Source organism: Rhinolophus sinicus, linkage group LG05 (genome assembly GCF_036562045.2).
Source record: "Rhinolophus sinicus isolate RSC01 linkage group LG05, ASM3656204v1, whole genome shotgun sequence".
In the NCBI taxonomy this organism is placed as follows: domain Eukaryota; kingdom Metazoa; phylum Chordata; class Mammalia; order Chiroptera; family Rhinolophidae; genus Rhinolophus; species Rhinolophus sinicus.
In genome coordinates this window covers 74,578,469-74,599,888 of record NC_133755.1, presented here as the reverse complement: position 1 = coordinate 74,599,888, position 21,420 = coordinate 74,578,469, and the positions used below count along the sequence as shown (strand labels likewise).

The window sequence follows — 21,420 nt, the reverse complement described above, 5'->3', positions numbered from 1 at the left end:
TGTTGGTCATTTCCAGATAGCGGAACCCTACCCCTCTGACCTCGGACCCTGACCCTTGTCCACTTTGGCCTTCAAGGTTCTCATTTGAATGTTTGCTGCCACCACCAAGATCTGCACCTGCTGCAGCTTTTCTTTTCTTTTTTTTTTTTTTTCTTTTTTTGGAAAGTAGCATGATTTTATTGACTTTTAGTACAATGCTGGAGGGCCTTAAAATTCTATTCCAAACCCATACAAGTACAACAAATGACATACTCCTGAATCTAGCTGACATCACGCCTGACAAAGGACAGTTATAACAGCAATGCCTGTAAGTTGGCTGATAGAATTTAGTTGGAGGTTGGATGCTAGCATACCTACAATTCTCTGGCTCCCCTTTTTGGCTAGATATACACCGAGACGACACCAATCAGCAGAGCTGGGCAGGACCAATATATGTGGAGCTGTCACTTACATGTCTCCACACAAGCAGCAAGGAATGCAATGTTCTGGGATTAAGCTGCTCTTAATCTCATGAATGTATCTATGCCTGAACTGCACACTGAAGAATAGTTATAACAGTAACTATTGTGTTACGTTATCTTAGCATCACTTTTCTGAAAACAGAATCACCATTCTGCGTGTCTGTGTCAGAGGCACGGGGCTCTGAAGCCTTTCTGAACACGAAACAAAGCAAAAGGCAAAGTAAAGGAGAGACGGGTGGGGCCCACTGACCTGCGGGAGAAGGGACAAAAGCACACAGGTATCCTGTAAGCCTGGGAAGGCCCCCTCTCTGGAACGGCCCACAAACGACCTGTGAACAGGCTACTCCAGTGTGGGGGACCAAGCGACAAGGGCTAAAAGAAGTCACCTTTACCAGTACCCTCTGGTCCTATTTGAAGGTTTAACCTCAGACATGTATTCACTATTCAACATGAACTAATTTTTTTAAGTAAGTAAAGATGCATTTCTCTGGAGGAAAAAAATTCAAGTAGGATTTTTGGTAGCTACAAACTAATTATAAAATTTCAATAAAAAGGTAAAAGAACTAAAATAGTTAAACCAATTTTGAAAAAGAAGAGCTAATGGAAGGAGTCACAGTAAATAGACTGACGGTATTATAATATGTAGGATTTAAGTTACTACTATTTTATCCCATCCTGGATGGAAATTTAGCAAATTTTTGTGCTCTAGGCACATAAAGAACCTAACCAATTTTAAGACTTACTACTACAAAGCTGCAGAATCAAGACTGTGTGGACTTGATAAAACAAGTCCAGAAATAAACCCACAAAAATGTGATTCATTGATTTTTGACAAAAGTGCAAAAGCAACAGGGAAAGAACAGTCTTTTCAACAAACGGTGTTAGAAGATTGGGGCACCCAAATGGAGTAATAACCTCAACCTAAACTTCACATCTTACAACAAATTAACAAAAAGGATTATAGATCTAAATGTAAAACATAAAAAAAAAAAAAAAAAACTATAAAACTTCTACAAGGAAACACAGGAGAAAATATTTGTGACAGGAAGTGAAACAGTGAATTCTTAGACATGACACCAAAACCACTATCCATGAAAGAAAAAACTGGATACACTGGATTCATCTAAATTAAACACTTCTGATCTGCAAAGGAAACATCAAGTGAATGATGAGACATGACAAGCTACAAACCAGGAGGAAATATTTGCAATCCACATATACCTCATCTAGAACTCTCAAAATCTTACTAGCCATTAAGGAAATGCAAACGAAAACCAATGAGGTACCATTTGCAAAACCATTTTGCATTACAATGGCAAAATGAAAAATCATGCCAGCACCAAACACTGACAAGGATGCAGGGGAACCAGCATGCTCCCTTGCTCGTTCATGGGGGGTAAAACGGTACAGCCCCTCTGAAAATAGCTCAGTTTCTTAGAAACAAAATGTACGTGTACTTATTACGCCCAGCAATCCCAGCTCTGGCTATCTACCCTAGGGATGAAACCATGTTCACACAAAGTGGACTTGAGTCTTCTCGGCAGCCGTGCTTGTAACTGCTAACCACTGGAGACACTGCAGATGTTCAGCAGGTGAATGCAAGAGCCAAGTGACACCCACGGAACGGACATAAAGTTCCCAACAGGGCGGACCGACTGCTGACACACGCAACACTTGATGAACCTCCAAAGCGGAAGGGAAGTTTGTGGGTGGAGGGTGCTGGAACCATCCTGTATTCCAACTATGGGGGTGATTACACAAATTTATACCTTTGAAATTTGAAAATCACACAACTGTATACAGAATTTTTAAGAAGTTGATTTTACTGTGTAATTCTTAAAATTACATTGAAAAGGAAGAAAGAAACGAGTTAGGCAACACTACGTACATACCGAGACGACGAGCCGGCTTCGTTCACAGATGCCAGGGAGGTAGGGGTAGGGTGGCATTCCCTCACCCCTTAGACAGGCGCTCACCCACTGGTAAATGCTTGGGGGTTCGGAAGTAAAAAATGATGGCTGATGCATGAATCCGGTCTGACCTTTGGCACCAGAGAAATGTTTATAAATACAAGAACACAAGAGGACAGTGCGGTTTTATTCTAAAGGAAACAAGGTTTTCAAATCAGGTACCGTTCATCAGTCAGAAAAACATTGCTCCATAGACTCCAAAATGCTCCACGTTTTCGTCCACAGTAAATAAACTGACTGTATTATAATATGTAAGACTTAAAAGACTACTATTTTATCCCATCCTGGACAGAAATTTGGCAAATTTTTGTGCTCAAGGCACACAAAGAACCTAACCAAGCATTCTGTTCTGCCTGACCCTAAAGGTGAGAAAACAAGAGACGACAGCAGGACTCTGCTGTTCCAGCAAACAGGCCCCGATGCCAAGTGCCTCAAGCTCAGGGTCTAGGACAATACAACGGCCATGAAGAGGTTCCCATGTGGCAATATGAGCCCCAAGCGGCTCCTGAGCACTTGACATGTGGCCAGTGCAAATGAGCAACCACCTTGAGTGACATGGTTGGTGGCTGCTAGATGGACAGCACAGGTCTGGGGCAACGTGGCCTTGGCACTGGACACTCTCTCAGCTTCAGGCTGTATCATTTTCCTCCACACTGGGTAAGGCATGGCTTACTGCCAGTCAGAGATCTAGCCCAAGCTGCAGTCTGCCTGGTGGAAAGAGATGCCCCTCACCCAGAGGCTAACAGTAAGAAGAGGACAAGCAAATGTCACTGCACTGTTCAGAAAACCTGTACCGGCACGAGTGCTTACCTGGATCAACTGTGCACACTTGTCCAGAGGCTCTGACAAGCGTTGGGTAATCTCTATAATAATGATCCAAGTAAGGCTCCAATCTTAAGTCCCTAGGAATGTAAGAGCACACAGAACAGTGTTACTACTGTGGACCCACGAAGCCCACCACGAGCCAGCTGAGTTTTAGCTTCCATCATTGGCCCCGGCCATCTCAAGACAGGGCAACCAGATGGCACAACAAAGCCCCAGAGACAGCCCAGCTGGGCGACAACACACGGGCAGGTTTCTGCATCACTACGTGGGGATCCAGACCCTACTTCGTTTGACAATTTCTGTAATACTGTGAACCACAGCACTACGTGAATGCAGGTATCATGACAGAGCTGGAGGCACTGTTCTAGAACTTCCACACAGCGCAGCCCGTTGTCAACAGGAAATGCTCGGCAGCACATCCACACTGTTCAACACCCTCGTGACTTCCCACTGATCTTAGGTTAAAACCAGCAGCCCCCCCACACACACACACACGACCCACAGGCCCTCCATAGCTGACATCGGCAAACAGGTCTGTGGTTTATAGAAAATGCTCTGGGATTTTGAGAAGGTCGACTTCAGAAGTGTATTGACTGGGTTTCTCCATGACAGTCATTGCTCAGATCGAGTCACCGAAGGCCTCCTGGAGGTCCCCACTCCACACAGCTTACCTTGCCAACTGAACGAGCAGCTCAGCAAGCGAACGAATTCCTCCCGCCATCAGAGTGTTCAGCTTGAGCTCCTCATAGACAAGGTGAAGAACAAAAAACATCGCCGGTATGTGAGAGAAGAGAAGTGTGGAAGAATCCAGGCTGAGACTCTGTGACAAGTCCTCATCCTTCACCTGAGGAACCTCCAACGGGCTCAGACATAAAGATCTGTTCAAAAGGTGAGACTCCACGTCCTGGTGATAGTCTGAGCTCAGCAGATACTCCCAGTCCTGCCGAGAAGAGGACAGTAAGGACACTAACTTTTAAATAATGCCTCCTTGTAATGTCATCATGCAAAAAGAAGGCCAAATTCACCGCAACCTATTCAAATTCCACTCTCACATTAGGTTGATCTAAGAACATGAAAAAAAACCACAATGCTGAAAACTGCAATAGCTAAGTGAACAATGCTGGGAACAATGCAAATAGCTAAGTGGTTTCTGGATACAGCAACAATACTAAGATGAGCCACCTTTAAACCCATTTGAAAAACAGAGTCATGCCCTTTAGGGGAGAGACTAAAGGGGAAGAACCCTACCACTGAGGCAGAGACAGAGAGAATTTACAATCATCTTAGGCCACGTCTGTGAGGCCAAAGTGAGGAAGAGAAGATGGGAGGTGCGGACAGGCAGGCCCGGCCACCACCATGCTGACCTGTGTCTAGGTAAGAGGGGCAGTCTGCTGGTGTCCAGTCGGTACATCTATCTTCCTGTGCTTGTAAGAGGTTGGAGCTAATAATCCAACCTCGTAATCAACCAAATTTTAGAGTCACACTGATTGTGCTACATTTTACACGTATTGAGTCTGTTCTGGTTCCTACTTGTGATTTATTGCATTGTGTTGACAGAATGTAGTCTATGCTATTTTCAGAGCTTGGAATTTACTGGTGTTTTCTGAGGCTCACTACAATGTGTTCTTCTTACAACAGATACAGAACTAACCAGAAAACTGAAAAATTGATAAAGTGGACAACCAATGTAAAGAGTTCTGCTCATCAACAGACACTGCTAAGCCACATACTGGGGGAAATAGTCCCCAAAACGGGAAAGACAGAAAACTCATATCCAAAATATATAAAGGATTTCTACAGCTCAAAAAATATTTTCAAAATCCAATTTAAAAACAGGTGAAAGACTAACAGAAACCTTCCCAAAAGATATGCAGGTCACTAACAAGCACATGAAAAGGTGCTTAACACCCTTAGTCTTTAGGAAAAGGCAAGTTAAAACCACTAGGAAAAACAACCTCACATGCCCTCGATGGCTAAAATGAAAAACACTGACAGCAGCAGTGCTGGCAGAGTCAGAACTCAGGACTCGCGTATATGACCGGTCAGAGTGAAACATGGTACAACCAGCCTGGGACCAGCAGTGGCCCAACAAGGTCACTGCTAGGTACTCATCCGGGAGAAATGACACGTATCCGCAAACACTTGTTACCGAATGCCAGCAGCAGCTTTATCATGACAGTCAAATGACAGAAAGAGCCTACGTACCCATGGGCACTGTGCATTCATACCATGCAGCAATAAAAGGCACAAACTACTGGTACGGCAACAGCCTGGCTGGATCGCAAAACCATTGTGCGGAATGAAAGGACCCTTACCCCCAAGATTCCACACTATGTAATTCATTTATATCAAGTGCTAGGTACAACTACGTAGGCAAAACGAGCATACCACCAGTGGGAGAATTCACTTCACTGGATGCTTCACAGAGGAAAGAAATGATTAAAAATGGTATAAGGGAACTTTATGGAATGATGAAATGTTCTGTGTCTGCACAGGGGTGTGGGTTACATGAGTGTGTATTTGTTAAAATTGACCGAACTGTAAACTTAAGAGTATTTCCCGTCTATGAAAATTATATCTCAATTAAAAAAATTTTTTGAACCTCTTAAAAATATACACCCACGGGATCTGATACATTTGAGAACCTGAATTAGAGAAATTGTATAAAAAGGAAAATGCTGTCACTTTAGGTGATCAATTGGCAATAAAACAATTATAAGTCCAAGCTTAAATTATGCATTTATGTATGCTTAGTAATTTTCAGATGATCATTAAAGGCAAAAGTGAATAAATTACCACAAAAACATAACAATACCATCCGTCAAAACAACTGTTATTCAGTATCAAAATAAAGCAAAGGGTGTTAGAAACACAGGAAGATCTGGGAGATACTGCGGGCTCGGCCCAGGCCACCGCAGTAAAGCGAGTAGCATAATGTTTGCTTTCCCAGTGCACGTAAACGTAATGTTTACACTCTACTGTAGTCTATTCAGTATAGACAATGCAACAGCATTATGTCTAACAGAACTATGTATGTACCTTCATTAAAAAACACTTTATTGCTAGAATCACTAGCCACGTCTGAGCCAACAGCGAGTCGCCATCTTGGTGCTGGTAGAGGGTCTGCCTCCATGTCGATGGCCACCCACTGGTCAGGGGGTGGTTGCTGAAGACTGGGCGGCCCTGGGAATTTCTTAAAATGAAACAACGATGGGCTTTGCCACACAGATTGACTCTCCCTTTCATCAATGATTTTTTTCTATAGCGTGCAAAGCTGTTTGACAGCATTTGACACACAGTAGGACTGCTTTCAGAATTGGAGCCAGTCCTCTGAAACCCGCCACTGCTTTGTCAACTGAGTTTATGTGACATTCTCAGTCCTTTTTTGTCATGTCAACAGTCTTCACAGCATCTTTGTCAGGAACAGACATGCGACTCTCCCTTTCACTTGGACACTTAGGCGCCACTGTCGGTCAACAGGTGACCTGATGTCAACATGGCTGTGTCTCAGGGACTAAGGGACAAGGGAGGCCCAAGGAGAGGGAGAGACGTGGGGACGGCTGGTGGGGGGAGCAGTCAGCACACACACATCTATTGATCATGTGTGCCATCTAACAAGCATGGTTCGTGGTGCCCCAAAACAATTACAATAGTAACACTAAAAATGACTGGTCAAAGGTCACTGTGACAAAGGTAATAATAATGAAAACGTGTGAAATACTACAAGATTTACCAAAATGTGACAGAGACACGAACTGAGCAAATGCTGTGGGGAAAATGGGGAAACAGACTTGCTGGATGCAGGGCTGCCACAAACCTTCAATTCTTAAAAAACACGTAGTTCTGTGAGGTGTAATGAAACAAGGTGTGCCTGTGCACAAAAACTGACAGGAATACCACAGAAGTGGGAGCCCAGTAGAAGTACCTACAAATCAGCTTGTATTAGCAGGAGACAATAATGCTTACCTCATCAGATCCCGTCTCAGAAGGCCTTGCCTTTTTGGGTGCAATGACTGGGGAAAGCGATCCTTCAAAGTCAAACTGGAAGATAACCCCAAAAGACAAAGTCTTATCACTTTATCATGTCGACTGACTAGCTTAAAAGGATTCAGAAATCAGCTCCACCAATCATGGAAACTGAGGAAAGTGATCAAAACTCCTTTTCACCTGGAAAACATGGCACGAATACCTTTCTTCTACAGGATCACTGTGAGGATTAAGTGAAATCACGGACGTGAAGCACCCAGCAGTGCCAGGCTCATGGGCACTGCAGTGGCACTTTCCTTTCCTTCCTACTTTTCTGATAACACACATCTTCACCCCTTGAGAAGAACAAGGACTATGAGCCACATCCAAATATACCACGTCTCAAAGAATCAACCCAATGTTAGCAAATGTCAGAAAGGAGCAGATGTTAGAGTGTGCCCAGAGTGGACAGTCTAACCATTCTATGGCAGAGACAGGCAGCTGCTCTCCACAATCTGTGTTCTCCTCTTTCTCCTGGACCCACAGCCAGGTTACATATCCCTGCCTCCCTCAGAGTCGGGGGTGGCCCTCTGACAGTGTGACTCTGAATGAAAATGGATGTCACCACTTCCAGGCCCACGTCATGGGTACAACCAGTAGGCAGGGTCCCCCAGGTGCTCTTCCCTCGCACCTGACTAGAGGGAGTCAACCCTGAAGGCGGTCTTTGAAGCCTCCACTTGAAGGTGGCCGCTGGTCCTTCAACCTGGGACCCTCATCTCCGCGTGGCCTGTGGACCTGCTAGGCACTATCATGGGAGCAAGACGTCCACTTGGGTTGTGTGGGAGCCGTCCCACCTTTTGAGGACTTTGTGTTAGAACCGCCTGTCCTCACCAATACAGTTACAGAAGGGCAACCTGGGGAAAGTTCCCTCATTCACCTCCCTCTGACATACCCTTTGTCACCTCTGCTTCTTCTGGCCAACTCACCAACCGTCACTCTAAAAATGACCACGGCAATTTTCCTAAGCTATATAAAAACTTACATACATTTATCAATTAATCTAATTCCCCTAAAAGTTGATTCTATATAAATGACCAATGAGACCTGGAAAAACCATTCCCATTCAGTTACACAGAAATAAGATGAACTTTCTCACTAAGCTGGCAAAGGTTCACCACTGCACCACTCATCAGTGGGGTGAACAGGCACTTTGAAATGATGCTGCTGAGTATCGACTGTACAACACTTTTTGAATGTGATTTGACCTACTAATCGCTCTTTTAAGGTTCAAATCTTTGGAAATGAGTAAAGTTATAAAGATTTCTGTGTAAAAGAATGTTTGCAAATTATTAATAAGAAAAATAACAAAGTCAACAATGTTTAATTATTAGTTACCGGTTAGTTACAATAAAACCACATGGTAGCCTTTCACAAGGATGATGAAATCAGAGGTTTTATTTGAGGAATTTTGAATGGCATGGGAAACTTTCATTGATATGGTGTAGATCAAGAGGCACTCCCGAAAATGTTACGAGTGCAAATCTCTGACTTTAATTCCTCTTCTGAATTCTCCATTTTCAAAATGTTCCTCAGTGAGCACGTCTTCTTTCATAATGAAGGAAGCCAAATGATTTTCCCAATGGATGTGCTAGTACAAAACTGACATGCACAGACAGGTACAGCTGAGTTACCTGCACACCGGAGTCACTTCCACACAGGGACCCTCCAAGGCTGTCCTGGGAGTGAGCTCCAGGGCCAAGAGGAGATCAGCAGTGAGAAGGCAGCCCCTGCTGATGCTAGAAATAACTAGGAAGGGCCTGTAAGGAAGTGCCTGGGGCAGGAGGTGAGGGACACAGCTCTCCATCATTAACAGAGTAGATACTCAGGCTGAAGCATTTTCGGTCCCTCCAAGACCAAGCACTGTGTGTAAGAGTCAGCTACAGAAAGAAAGGAGCACGGAGCCTTGAGTCGGGGTCCCTGTCTGGGCCCAGATTTGAGCAAAGCTCCAAAGTCTGGTCACTGGGACTCAGTTCCTTCATCTATCACAACTAAGCCAAGCACGGCCTACAGTCATTATACAGAGATGAAATGAGAACTAATGGTCAAATGTGCTTTGTCATGCTATAAAAATACAATAATTACAATTACTAGTGAAATGTTATTAAATATTAACTGATGTTCAATTTACAATACACAGATACAAGATGCCTGCCTATCACTCCATTTTGTTGAAGAAGTCACGCCTATTAGTAAATTGATCTGCTGTATACGCCGAATGTTGGATGACCCATTATGCAAACATTGCATTGATAACAAAGGATAACGCAGGAAGAAAAACTATATGTACTTACATTTCTTGTCCACGCTAAGCGGTCTGTGTTATAACCCATCAAGTTCATGAGACAGATCACAAATAAATTCCACTCTGAGTGATAGCTGGGCCCGCCCGGAGCACTGCGGACACTGTACCACTTGACAAGCATCTGAACAGCTACTTCTTTTGGCAGGATGAACTTAATCGCTCGCAAACATGTTTGCACTGTTAGAAGCAAAGGCTGATTTTAGTGTATTTCCTGTGCATGCCTTTCTCTTCCCCTTTTCATATGAAAGTTTTTAAACTACAACCATGTAAGGACCAATTATTGTAAAAGAGAACTGTCACGAAAGAGCCAATAAAATGCCACATCACCTCGCCCATCACTGGAAACTTAAACCAACTCCTGAAGTCCTCAGGGCAGTTTCTGACACTAATTTTGGATCAGAAACAAGGTAACCAAATAGAACTTTTAATCCGAGACAGAACTGATTGTCACCCACTGCTCCAGCAATCGTAATAGCTCCCCATTTCAGTCTCAAAAATGTCCTAGTTTGGGTGATAAAGCAGAGGTCATTCTGTCAACACACCATTTCTACATGAGTAACTTCAGATGAGCTGCTTAAACGCTTCGGTACATATATAACAGCCCATGTCTCCACCTTCCAATAGCATGGCAGTTTCCACACAAGGGAACATTCCTAGTAACCAAAGCGTCACAACTTCTAAGGACTCCTGACCAGATGTTTTCCATGCTCTGTGTCTTAGACCAGCCAATACCACGTTTCTCTTAGACCAGCCAATACTGGTGTCATTAGTGTGAAGCTCAGCGATAGTGCCACATGTCACAGTGAGCCCTCCCGGAGGCAAGGGCTGCTGCTGTGAAGAGCCTGGTCTGCTTTTAGTAGTAAATGGCCCCAAACTGCACTGTTCTCTATTGCCCACCTTCTCCTTAGGGGAGTCTTCCTCCCTTCACACTGTCACTGTCACCAGGCCCGTCCTCAGCTGCACATCCTTTTTCTCATCTACTTGCTCTGTGAGCGCACAGCAAGAGCACAACTCAAATGGAACAGATGTTACAAAACCAAATCCCAAGTCTATACTGGCTGAATCCAATAGCAGTGCAAACCAGACACTGCCCTGAGGGCCCGAGGGGCACTTTATAAATTAAGTACCAAACTCACGTGCCTGGACCACGGCACTTCATTCTGGCTGTGAGAGACTAAGAGTTTGTTTTTGTTTATTTTACATAATCTGTTATTAGTTTTTACATATTTTGTTTAGGCTTATACTTCTAGGTACACGACCGTGCCACTACTGGCTAAATACCTTGTAGAAAAGCAAGGTTGTCTCTATACCAACTGAGAATATCATTTACCCCACCATTGAAAAAGTCATTCTAGCCTACTTACAAATTCCAGAAATACCATCTGCCAATGCTTTTCTTTGGGAGCTGGGGTTTGAAACTAATAGATGTCGTGCATTTTCTTACATCACACAGGCATTCTTTTCTTAACTTACCTTTGTTGGCAAATCCTTTCAATTCTAGTTTTCTTTCCTCGTCTATGTTCAGAAATATTCTCCTAGTATTTTCCATAATAATTCAAGCAGACTCCAATTTATTAAAACACTTCTGACTGTACTTCTACTATTATTCAATTGAGACAAGTCTGTTCATTTCTCAATTGATCTAACAAATGAGAGAGTTATTTTAGGATTAAAAGCATCAAATACGCCAAAACAATTTTAGCTGCTTAGGCTTCCTTGTTTCTAGATTCGCCAGGAAGAGGCGTGTCCGTATGTTGTAATCTGCCTGCATGGTCCCCTCACCACCAGACAAATCAGAGACGCAGAAGGAGCTCATCCTGCAGGTGTGGGCCCCCCTGGCAGCACAGGTGGCAGGGATGTCAGAGTTCTTACGACTTCTATGCAAAGTAAAACACCTCCACCCTGTGGCTTTAAAAAAGCAAACTTTAAAAATCCCAGTTACTAACGTAAATCAGCACTGACTCCAAATCTTACACATCAAACTAAGAACACACGGAAGTGAGGTGTGCTCCTCAACCGTACCTAATTCGGAGGTGGCCATTTCAGGAAGAGTGATCCGGACCATGGAGCCATGACTCAGCTCCTAAGAAAAGAGCAGAAACAGAGAGCACAGCACGTTAGCAGTCCGGACGCCGAAGCCTCTGAGTGCCTTAAAGATAGCAGATGCCTCCCTCCTAGGACCTTCTGCCTGATGAGCAAACTCAATGAAATAACAAACAGTATTTTTCAAACAGCACTAAATACTTCCCAATTTCAGGAACTGTACATGTGTCTTTACGAAACACTCACAATTCTTGTTTCTAATAAAGTGCCTAATCTTCACACCTCAATCACCATCACCAAAAAAGAAGACTAACTTTTAATGAAAAGACAAAAATCATGTCAATATAAAATTCAACTGATTAAATAAGCTTTGTTTTTAATAAATTTTTAATGACATAGAAACTTAAAAAGTTAACCAGATTTATATCAAAGTCAAGTAAATGCAAAATTGAAGGCATTACAAGAGATTTTAAAAGTCACGGGAAATGTTCACTTTCATTTTTCAGACAAAATTCTGCATTCTGACAAATCTGAAAAGACAGCCGTATTTCTTGGGCAGCCACCTAATTAAAGGTAAATACACTTACCAGAGTCACCCTGTTACGGACAGGGTCCCTTATGGAATGAATGTAAGTTCCAAGTTGTTGGAAAGTACAATCCTCATTATACAGAGAATCATGGAGTTTCGAAGAATCCCTTAGTTCTGGAACCGGGGACAACAGAACAACCTATAAAAAGTCATAAACACATGAAGTATTTTTGAGAAGTGAAGGAGCAAGAAACTTTGCTTCTCTTTTGCATATAGTCTCCCAAATGTACATAATGATTCACGGTGGGATGATGGGGTGTGGCCACAGTGAGAGTGCGCCAGGGAGGCAGGGAACAGAAGGCAGCACCACTCGTGGCAATCTCACAGATGGGCGACAGAAACTGTACTGTGACAAAGGCAAGGCAGATCCCACCGGAGGGTCCAAGACCCGGAGAGAAGAGACAGGAACCAGAAAGGAAAGAAATGAGGCAGCTACTCAGTGATGCTTCCCCTACAGGCACGTGTTTGTTCTGGAAATGGAAGAACGACATTTTCCTCTCAATTGTAGGTGTGCAAACAAAACTTTTCAATGGCCTTGGCTGCTAATTACATGCAGATGTTTCTTGTTTAAATCTAGTCCTGACCACCAACCTGTTTTCCTATCATTCAATTTACAGGACATCTCTAAGTGACTATCTTGTGAACAATGACAGCCGATCCAGCATAGGATGGATTTCTTACACTCCAGCTTCTACTCCAACAGCGGCACAAAGCAGGAGCTCCACTGGTCCTGGATCTCTGTCTAGTGCCACAATCTCCCAGAGAGCGGGGAAAGCCGTCATCCAATGTGTGAGACGGGCTGTGACCCGATGGCTACCATGAGACACTAATCATTCCTGGGTTTATGAAATGCCAAGAGGTTGGGAACCATTTTACATTATAAAGAAATTCTCCCAAATCACACCAAGCTCTCTGACATTTCCACAGCTCCTCTTCCGAGAGTTCTGCAAATGTCCGCTTAAAAAACAAGCCCTCAACGCTACATATGTTTAAAAAATAATGTCAAGGCCTAGGCATTACCCACTATATGTGCCAGTAGCAAAGTCACTCTGAAGAACCTGCAAACATCTGCGCTCAGATGTCACTGAAATACAGCCCACTTTCCTCCAGCCTTCCTACTCGGGAAGCACGGGCTCCCACCCAGGCTGCTCGAAGAACTCTGAGCCTGGTTCTCCAGCACCTCAACCAGCCCAGCACTAAGCCAGCAACAGAGATCCTAACACTCCTAACTCCATCCTCAAAAACCTCTAAGGCCCTGTGACTGCATTCAGAATAAAAACCACCTTTTCATTCTTTCTTCTTTTATGAGCCTTTCAGTAACAGTGCAAATCCCAGCTCCACCACTTATTAACTATAGGCCTCTGGACAAGTAACCTCCTTGTACCTCCACGTAAGCATTTGTAAAACGAGGATCAGTCCCTTTCCCAATAAAGTTGTTCGAAGGGATTAAATGACTCAGAACATACAAAACACTTAGAACTGTGCCTGGCACGCAGAACACACTCAAACACAGGTTATCACGACTCTCCCACCCCTGCCTGCCTCACCCAACAGACTTCTCGTACTTTCAGAACATTCATTCCTTCACCCACAGACACGCTGAGTTTTAACTTGTGCGCCAGGAGATGGAGATGCGAATGTGCACACAAGTGCTCTGCACGCCCCGCTCCTTCCTCCAGGCCCAGGCCCAGGCCACTGAGCCCTCTTTGCCCGAATGTCCCTTTCCCCCTACACACGTCCCACTCAGTCTCATGGTCCAAACCCAGCCCCACAGGCTCCTCCGGGTGGATCCCTTGGTTCTGCCATGTGGACCCATCAGGATGTATCTATGGATCAGTGAACCTCCCACGGGACTTTCTGACTGTGGTTCATGAGTGTTACTCGTCCTTAAATTATAATTTCTATGCGGACACTGCAACGGTTCTACCCAAGAAATGGCGAGATCCCACAATGGAAAAGAATGCCCCATTCTCATCTCTGTAGCACCTTCAGAAACACCTTCCACATCACACGGGAAGTCAGCGCACATTTACTGAATCATTTGTGTTCAAAACATTGACATTCTATAATTAATAGCTAAACTTCCAATTCGGTCATTATTAAAATAGAAGAAACATCTGCCCAATTTCTTTACAGCACTAGTAATGTTCATGACACCTAACTGGTTTCTCACCTCATCCAAGGACCCAAGCAGCTGACTCAGAGGCTTCGGGGTGCTCACGGTGTCCAGGGGTGTGCTGGGCCGGGGCATCGCACTGCACATGGTCAGGGAAGGAGCTAGCAGTCCCGGAATAAACACCTTTCCCACCTTTGAGCAATAAGGAGATGTGGAAAACATATTGGCTTTAATGAATCATATTCTTAAATAAGATGTTATGACATAGAGGCATATATTTCTTTTGTTATTTCATGTTTTATGCTCACCAAACACAACTAAATTAAAAGTTTAGTAATGCATCCAATTCTACTATTCAACTACAAATATCTTGGTATAATTTCTCTTGGTCTGATTCCTTCTCATTACTGAGGTTTTTTGTTTTTTGGTTTTTTGCAGGAAAGGTGGGGAATGTTAATACAGCCAAGACATTACACAAAAGTACAGAGTACATTATGTATTTTTCTACCTTATTGGTGGTGAAGACAGCAGGGACACTGAGCTGTCAGGCGCTGCTGTCAAGCAGCTATTCTGTAAACTAAATCTCCGGGCAGAAAGGGAGACACCAAACTCCTCTCAAGCGCTAAAACCATGAGGCTGAGAGAGGCTCCAGAAATTAAATCCAACCTAAGTCAAGGTGTGCGCTCTACCTTCTCATCTGTCTTCCATCATAAACTCTAATATTTCCTCCTCAAAAAATCCTTACATAAAGTAAATTCTTCATTGACCTTAAAAGGATGAGTTGACAATCCATGCTAATCAACCCTTGTTCTATCTATTCTTAGGGTTCTCAGGAAAACACAACAGAAATTCACATTCATACAGGCTGAGAACTCTTGATAAGACTAAAAGGAAATAACTGAGAACTAAAGAGAAATTTTAACAACATACATATTTATGTCATATACTTCCCAAAAGCTAATAAAATTACAAGTTGCCCAAATTAAACTCTTAGGATTAAAAAATAAAGTGACAATGAGAACTAGTGTATATATAAAGGTTTTAAAAAGCAATCAAGACCTCACAGTAATGAAAATATAAAGCACATTCCATGATTATTTCTCCCACTACTTCCTACGACAACACAAAACTCTGCACAAAACTTTTTATATACATGGGTGTTTATATATGTGTGTGTATGTATATATACACACGTGTGTGTGTATGTGTGTATACATATATATTTTTTTTTCTTTTAACGAGGGCCTCATGGGGATCGAACAGTGGCCCACAGTAGCCCACGTGGGGATCGAACCAGCAACCTTCGTGTTACTAGCACCACGCTCTAACCAACTGAGCTAACAGGCCACCCCTGCACAAAATTTTTAATGCAACATAAGACTCTGAAAGGCGAGGAAAGGAAACTGACTGGCTAGGGACCCGAGAACCAGGAATGACGTATGATGAATTTCCTAGGTGTTTGTTTCTGTTTGTTGGTCCTTTAAATGACTAGACCTTGGCCATTCCAGGGGCCTGCAACCCCAAAATGTCCATAGTCATAAACCAAAAGAGGCCCCATGAAACCCTTGCTCTTTCTAACACAGGTGTCCAGAAAAGAGTGACCAAACAGAACAGAAACAATTCACCACACCTGCCGGACTCCAGGCAAACACTACAAACCAGCTGTGGCCCTCGGTGGCCTCCTCATCAAGAGCTATGCTCTAGGGATTTCCATTCCACCTGTGCGGACAAAGTGGCACCCCTCCACCCCCACAGCACAGGGACTGTGAGCCAGACCTATCCTACAGGCCTGCTCTGCAGTGACTTAGGCGGCCTCTCCTGTCCTGTCCCCTCATCAAGCACTGCAGCCGCACAGACTATGTACACAGCCCCGCTTCCAGAGCCACGAGCCGGCCTCCTCACCCCCGGGATGTGCAGCCCCTGGGGGGGCGGGGGGCACCTGCTCACATCCTTGTTCCCTATCAGGCAGCACACATCTCCCCTTCCCCCTGCCCTGTATTCCACCCCACCCTGCAATAACAAGACAGGCAGCCCTGTGTCCCCACTAGGGACTGAGGGAGAATGGGGAGGAAGGTGACAGAGAAAAGCACTGTCTAAGGATATATATGAAATCCTGGGCAGGCCTGCAAGCGACCAGATGTGAAACTGACCAACAACGACACAGTAAAGGCTGGAGAACCAAGCACTGGCCTGTCACACCTTTCAGTCCTCTGACTGGCCTCTAGGGAGCACAGGAGCTGAGGCCAACCACAGTCTCATCACGGGAGCAGACAGAAAATAGGCCCAGAAATACTGCTCTTCCTGGGGAAAGAATCAGGAAAGAGGTAGCCTAACAAGACAGAAAACCCTCAGACAATAACCAGCCCCCTCCACACAAGCCCCTTGGAGAAACCGGGGCCCCCTCTCAGCCTTGTCAGCATTGGCCAAGCGGGGTGCCTAGACTTCTACTCTCACCTGGCTGTCAAGGTACCAAAGGGGCAAAAAGAATAAATACCAGCAGTGCTGTGGATTAGCAGGAATGTAAACAAGCACTGAGAACTCATACCGTGCTTCCCCGAAAATAAGACCTACCACAAAAATAAGCCCCAGTTACGATCATCAGCCAGACAGATGCATTTAGTATGTTATGACGATGTTCCATAAGAAGACGACATGACTGTATTTGCAGATTGTTGTACATGAAAAAATAAGACATCTCCTGAAAATAGGCCCTAATGTGTCTTTTGGAGCAAAAACTAATACAAGACCCAGTCTTATTTTCAGGGAAATACGGTAGCTGCTAGAAGCCAACAGGAGGTCAGAGGTTGTAGCAGATACAACAAAAGTCTGGGGAACACATGGGCACCACACGGCCACACTGAATGTGCTCCACGCTGAAGGCGAGGGGACACAAGTAAGGGTTGCTCTAAAGCTTCTTTAGTGGAAGAAACAGGTAACACAAACAACCTCCGTGACTGGTACCATAGTAAAGGTTTTCGCATAATCATGCCGCAGAATAGTATGAGATAGTGAATGAGGAAAAAACAGCCGCACGTCCACAGAGAAATGTAAACATAGTATAACGGTGAGCAAACCAACCAAGTCAGGGACAAGTGCATGGTACGACTTCCTTTATATAAAAATTCAAAAGGAGGAAAATTAAACAATGTACTCTTTATTGATGCATACAGAATTGCAAAAGGCTAGCAATAAAAACAAGGGACAGATTTACTGGAAAAGCCAGGATGGTGTCTACCTGGGGGGGGTCAGGGAGATGAGGATACAATCAGGAAAGAACCCCCAGAGATGATACAGATACTGGCAGCACCCTGTTTCTTAACCAGGGTTGAGCTTATATGAATAATCACTTCATTATTCTTCCAACTATGTATATGTATTTCAATTTCGTCATTTCACGTGTAAAATTTATATGAGGCTGTATGTAAATTTCACACCTGATAAAAAGATACAGCCAACATACTATACATTTAATAAAATGAAACTTTACAAAAATTTTGAGACTGAACAAAGCCACCCGTATAACAATTTCACAACTACATTCTTTGTAAAACTTCAGCTTCCCGCTTTAAAATCATCTACCTAATGTATGAAAGGTTCCCATCTTTGCCGGGTTCCCTGTGCCAATCCGTCTAAGGCCAGTGAGTCCTAGACTTCCACCTTAGGACCAACCTAAACTGCAAACTTCACTGTCAACTCTTACAGCAAATCTTCTGCCAAATCCTACACACAGGAGGTAACAGGTATTAAATCTCAAACTACAGTAACATTACAGAATGTCTAAGGGGACAGCCCTACAGAAGCACAAAGGCCACTCAGTACTTACCCGAACCACCCCCGTGTACAGCACCAGGCTTCCACTGCTTTCCAGGACCAGCATGGCATCTATCTTCTATAAGAGGACAAAGACTGTGTTTTCCAATCTGTGCAAACTACAAAGCATAATGACTTTCAACTTCTCAAGCAATGTGCCTGCGTTTACCTCCACTGGCGCTGCATCCTTTGCCTGGATGTTGGTGATGGAGCCAAAGATGAGCTGGGTCTTATCATTGCTCTCTTGAAACTTTACACAACTAAATATTAAAATAGGAAAGCACAACATATTCATACACGCAACAAGCTGCACTGATCTCAAGGGGAACATGCTGACTGGAAGAAGCCAATCTCAAAAGGACTCCTACCTACTGTAGAATTCCATTCATATAACATTTTCAAATGACAAAATGACAGAGATGGAGAAGAGATGAGTGGCTGTCAGCGGTTAGGGATGGGGTGGGTGGCCGTGGCTCCGTGACTGTAAAGCAGGAGCAGGAGGGAGATCGCTGAGGTAATAAAGGTTCTGTACCTTGACTGTGGTGCCTGCACAAACCTACACATGGGAGAAAACTGCCAGGAATCACATACACACACACGAGTCCAGTGAAGTCTGAATAAGGTGGGTGGATTGTGCTGGTGTCAATTTCCTGTTTCGATCACGTACTGAAGTTATGTAAGATGGTACCTCTGGGGCAAAAGGGTGTGGGGTACACTGGACCCCTCTACTCTTTTGGAACTTCCCATGATTTACAATTATTTCCAAAAAAACAGGTACATAAAAAGGGAAAGACATGAATACATGTTTCAACCAGTAAGAGAAATGACTGGCTCATAAGCACAGGAGATGCCCAATGTCAGAAGTCAATAGGGAAAGGCCAACTGAAACCACTTCACACCCACTAGAATGGCTATAGTCACAGAGACTGAATCTCCAACCTTCTCAAAGATAAAGGGACACCTCCAACATGCCAGGTGAGAACAAAGGGGACCCCTCCAAGGTGCCTGGTTGGGAATAAAGAGGACCCCTCCAAGGAGACTGGTGGAACCAAAGGGGACCCTCCAACATGCCTGGTGGGAACAAAGGGAACCCCTCCAACGTGGCTGGTGGGAACAAAGGGAACATAAAATGGTGCAGCCTATCAGAAAACAGTCTGGCCACCCCTTAAAAAGTTGAAAATGCATTTGACCCAACAATCCCCCTCCTGGGTATCTACCCCAGAACAAGAAACCATGTACGGCCATACAAAGACTTTCACTCCAATGTTTGAGTGCCATAACGCACATCGTCATAAAATGGGAACCGACCAAATGTCCCTCAACTGCTGAATGGATGAACCAAACGTGGCGAATCTGCACAAGGGAATATGACCACAACAGGAATAAAGCATCATACGTGCTTTGACATGACACATCCTGAAAACCTTTATGCTAAGTGAAAGAAGCTACACACAAAAAACTGCACTTTGAATGATTCCATTAAATACCCAGGAAAGGCAAACCCGCAAAGGCTGAAAGCCTGCACAGGGGTTGCCCGCGGTTGGGAATGGGAACAGAGACTGACTGCAAATCAAGTATAAGAGACCTTTTTAGGGTGACAGAAAATTTTAAAATTTGTGGCGATGGTTGCATAACTCTGTAAATTTACTAAAAATCATTTAATTTTACACATACAACATGTCAATTTTATGGTATGTATATTATTTCAATAAAGCTATTTAGACAGAAAGAAAGAAGGGGAGTGGAAGGGAGTAGAAGGGAGGGGACAAGCCGGGAGGGAAGCGGAGGGGAGGCGAGGAGGCTGCCTTACAGACACACAACCAAGGGGAACACACACTTACCGCAACTGGAGCTGGGACTCTACCAAAAAGCACAAGAACTTTTGCCCACATAGGTCAGATGTAATAAACACTTTTGAGGCCTGAGAATTTTTCTCTCTGCAATACATACATTAATGAAATAACTGTCAGCAATGGTTCAAAAATCTACCACTGTAACAATTAAAAGTGCTTGAAAATATTCTGTAAGAAATAACAAGTACGTGGGCCAAGCTATAACCTTGAAGAGCCCAAAACACTTCTAAGATTTTAATTTCATGATCTCAGATCTCTTTCAGCTCTCTGATATTAAGTCTATTCCACACACAGCTTTTGGCGGAAATCACAATAAATTTAATCATCAGTAGACTTTACAATTCCATACTGTGCACGTTACCTCCTGCTGAAGTAATGCAGACTTGAATTCCTCTGCCGTCAAGGGGTCAGACATTTTATCACAGGCCCTCTCCTACCTCTCCTCTTGTCACTCACATTAGGCCCCACTTCCTCGCCCTTTGTCAACCCTACCTCTAACTCCTGAAGGTTTCTCCCTAGAGTGGTGCGGAAGACCAAACATCTGTAAACTAGGGAAGAGATTCAACTTGCCAATAAGGGACTGAAAGTCAAATGGCTTTACGGGTAGGAGATTTGTCTTTTCTGTACGAGAGACGCAAAGACACCAAGAAGCCAGCTCAACACCGCACTGGCATTTTCACTTTCCTCCAAGGACCTGCCCCTCCCCATCCCAGACCTTGCATCTGCCTTCCCTTTCAGAGAGCAGGTGGCTGTGAGGCCTGAGCTCAGACTCCAGCCCTACATGCCCCTTCCCATCTCCCCAGCTCATCTCTCCTCTCGTGCTTCCTGCAGGTCCCTCATCCACCGGCAGTCATCTCCCGTCCCCTGTGTTTTCAATGCTTTCCCTGCTTTGGGAACAGGCCCTGTAGCCTGCTCTCTCCTATTAAGGTACAAGTCTAGAAACATGAACATGGACTCAGTATTAGATCACAGGAAGGACTTACTGTGAACTGGCTGGGTGTGAAAAGGGTACTGTGCTTGGGTAAGACAATATCCTTACATTTGAGAGATACACACACAATGAAGGGCTCGGCACGAAGACGAATTCTCTGCGACAGGTTCAGCAAAACTTCTCCCTCGACCCTGATGCTCCATCTGGCTCGTTCTGTAACCTCAGCCCCATTCAAAGGCAAACTCCTTAAGACAGTCCGCATGTCTCTGTTCCCTTGGACAGCCCCGCTGACTCTCTCCAGCCCACTCCACGCCACTTCACGGCCCCGCACTCCAAGTGCTCTGGCCAAGCCACCAGTCAACTCACTGCCCTGCAGGTTCCCCCCTCTCTGAGCTCACCTCTTAGCGCCACACCTCACCGGCACCTGGCAAGACTGTCACTACTTGAAAGGCTCTCTTTTCTTGTGTCTGTGACACTGATTTCCTGCTGCTCTC

General features: G+C 44.3%; 1 protein-coding gene across 2 annotated transcripts in view; it reads right to left on the bottom strand.

Annotated features, from left to right (window-relative positions):
* The window catches only part of ANAPC1 (anaphase promoting complex subunit 1), a 75,604-nt gene that overhangs the window by 39,673 nt on the left and 14,511 nt on the right, over positions 1–21,420 (bottom strand). For both annotated transcript variants that reach the window (XM_019714512.2, XM_074332495.1), the window contains exons 11-21: positions 19,984–20,079; positions 18,312–18,402; positions 18,156–18,221; positions 14,390–14,524; positions 12,215–12,355; positions 11,607–11,667; positions 9,574–9,761; positions 7,223–7,297; positions 3,928–4,196; positions 3,242–3,333; positions 2,354–2,502 (exon numbers count right to left, since the gene is read on the bottom strand). In XM_019714512.2, coding sequence (XP_019570071.1) covers positions 2,354–2,502; positions 3,242–3,333; positions 3,928–4,196; positions 7,223–7,297; positions 9,574–9,761; positions 11,607–11,667; positions 12,215–12,355; positions 14,390–14,524; positions 18,156–18,221; positions 18,312–18,402; positions 19,984–20,079 — 1,363 coding nt within the window. The remainder of the gene's footprint in view (positions 1–2,353; positions 2,503–3,241; positions 3,334–3,927; positions 4,197–7,222; positions 7,298–9,573; positions 9,762–11,606; positions 11,668–12,214; positions 12,356–14,389; positions 14,525–18,155; positions 18,222–18,311; positions 18,403–19,983; positions 20,080–21,420) is intronic.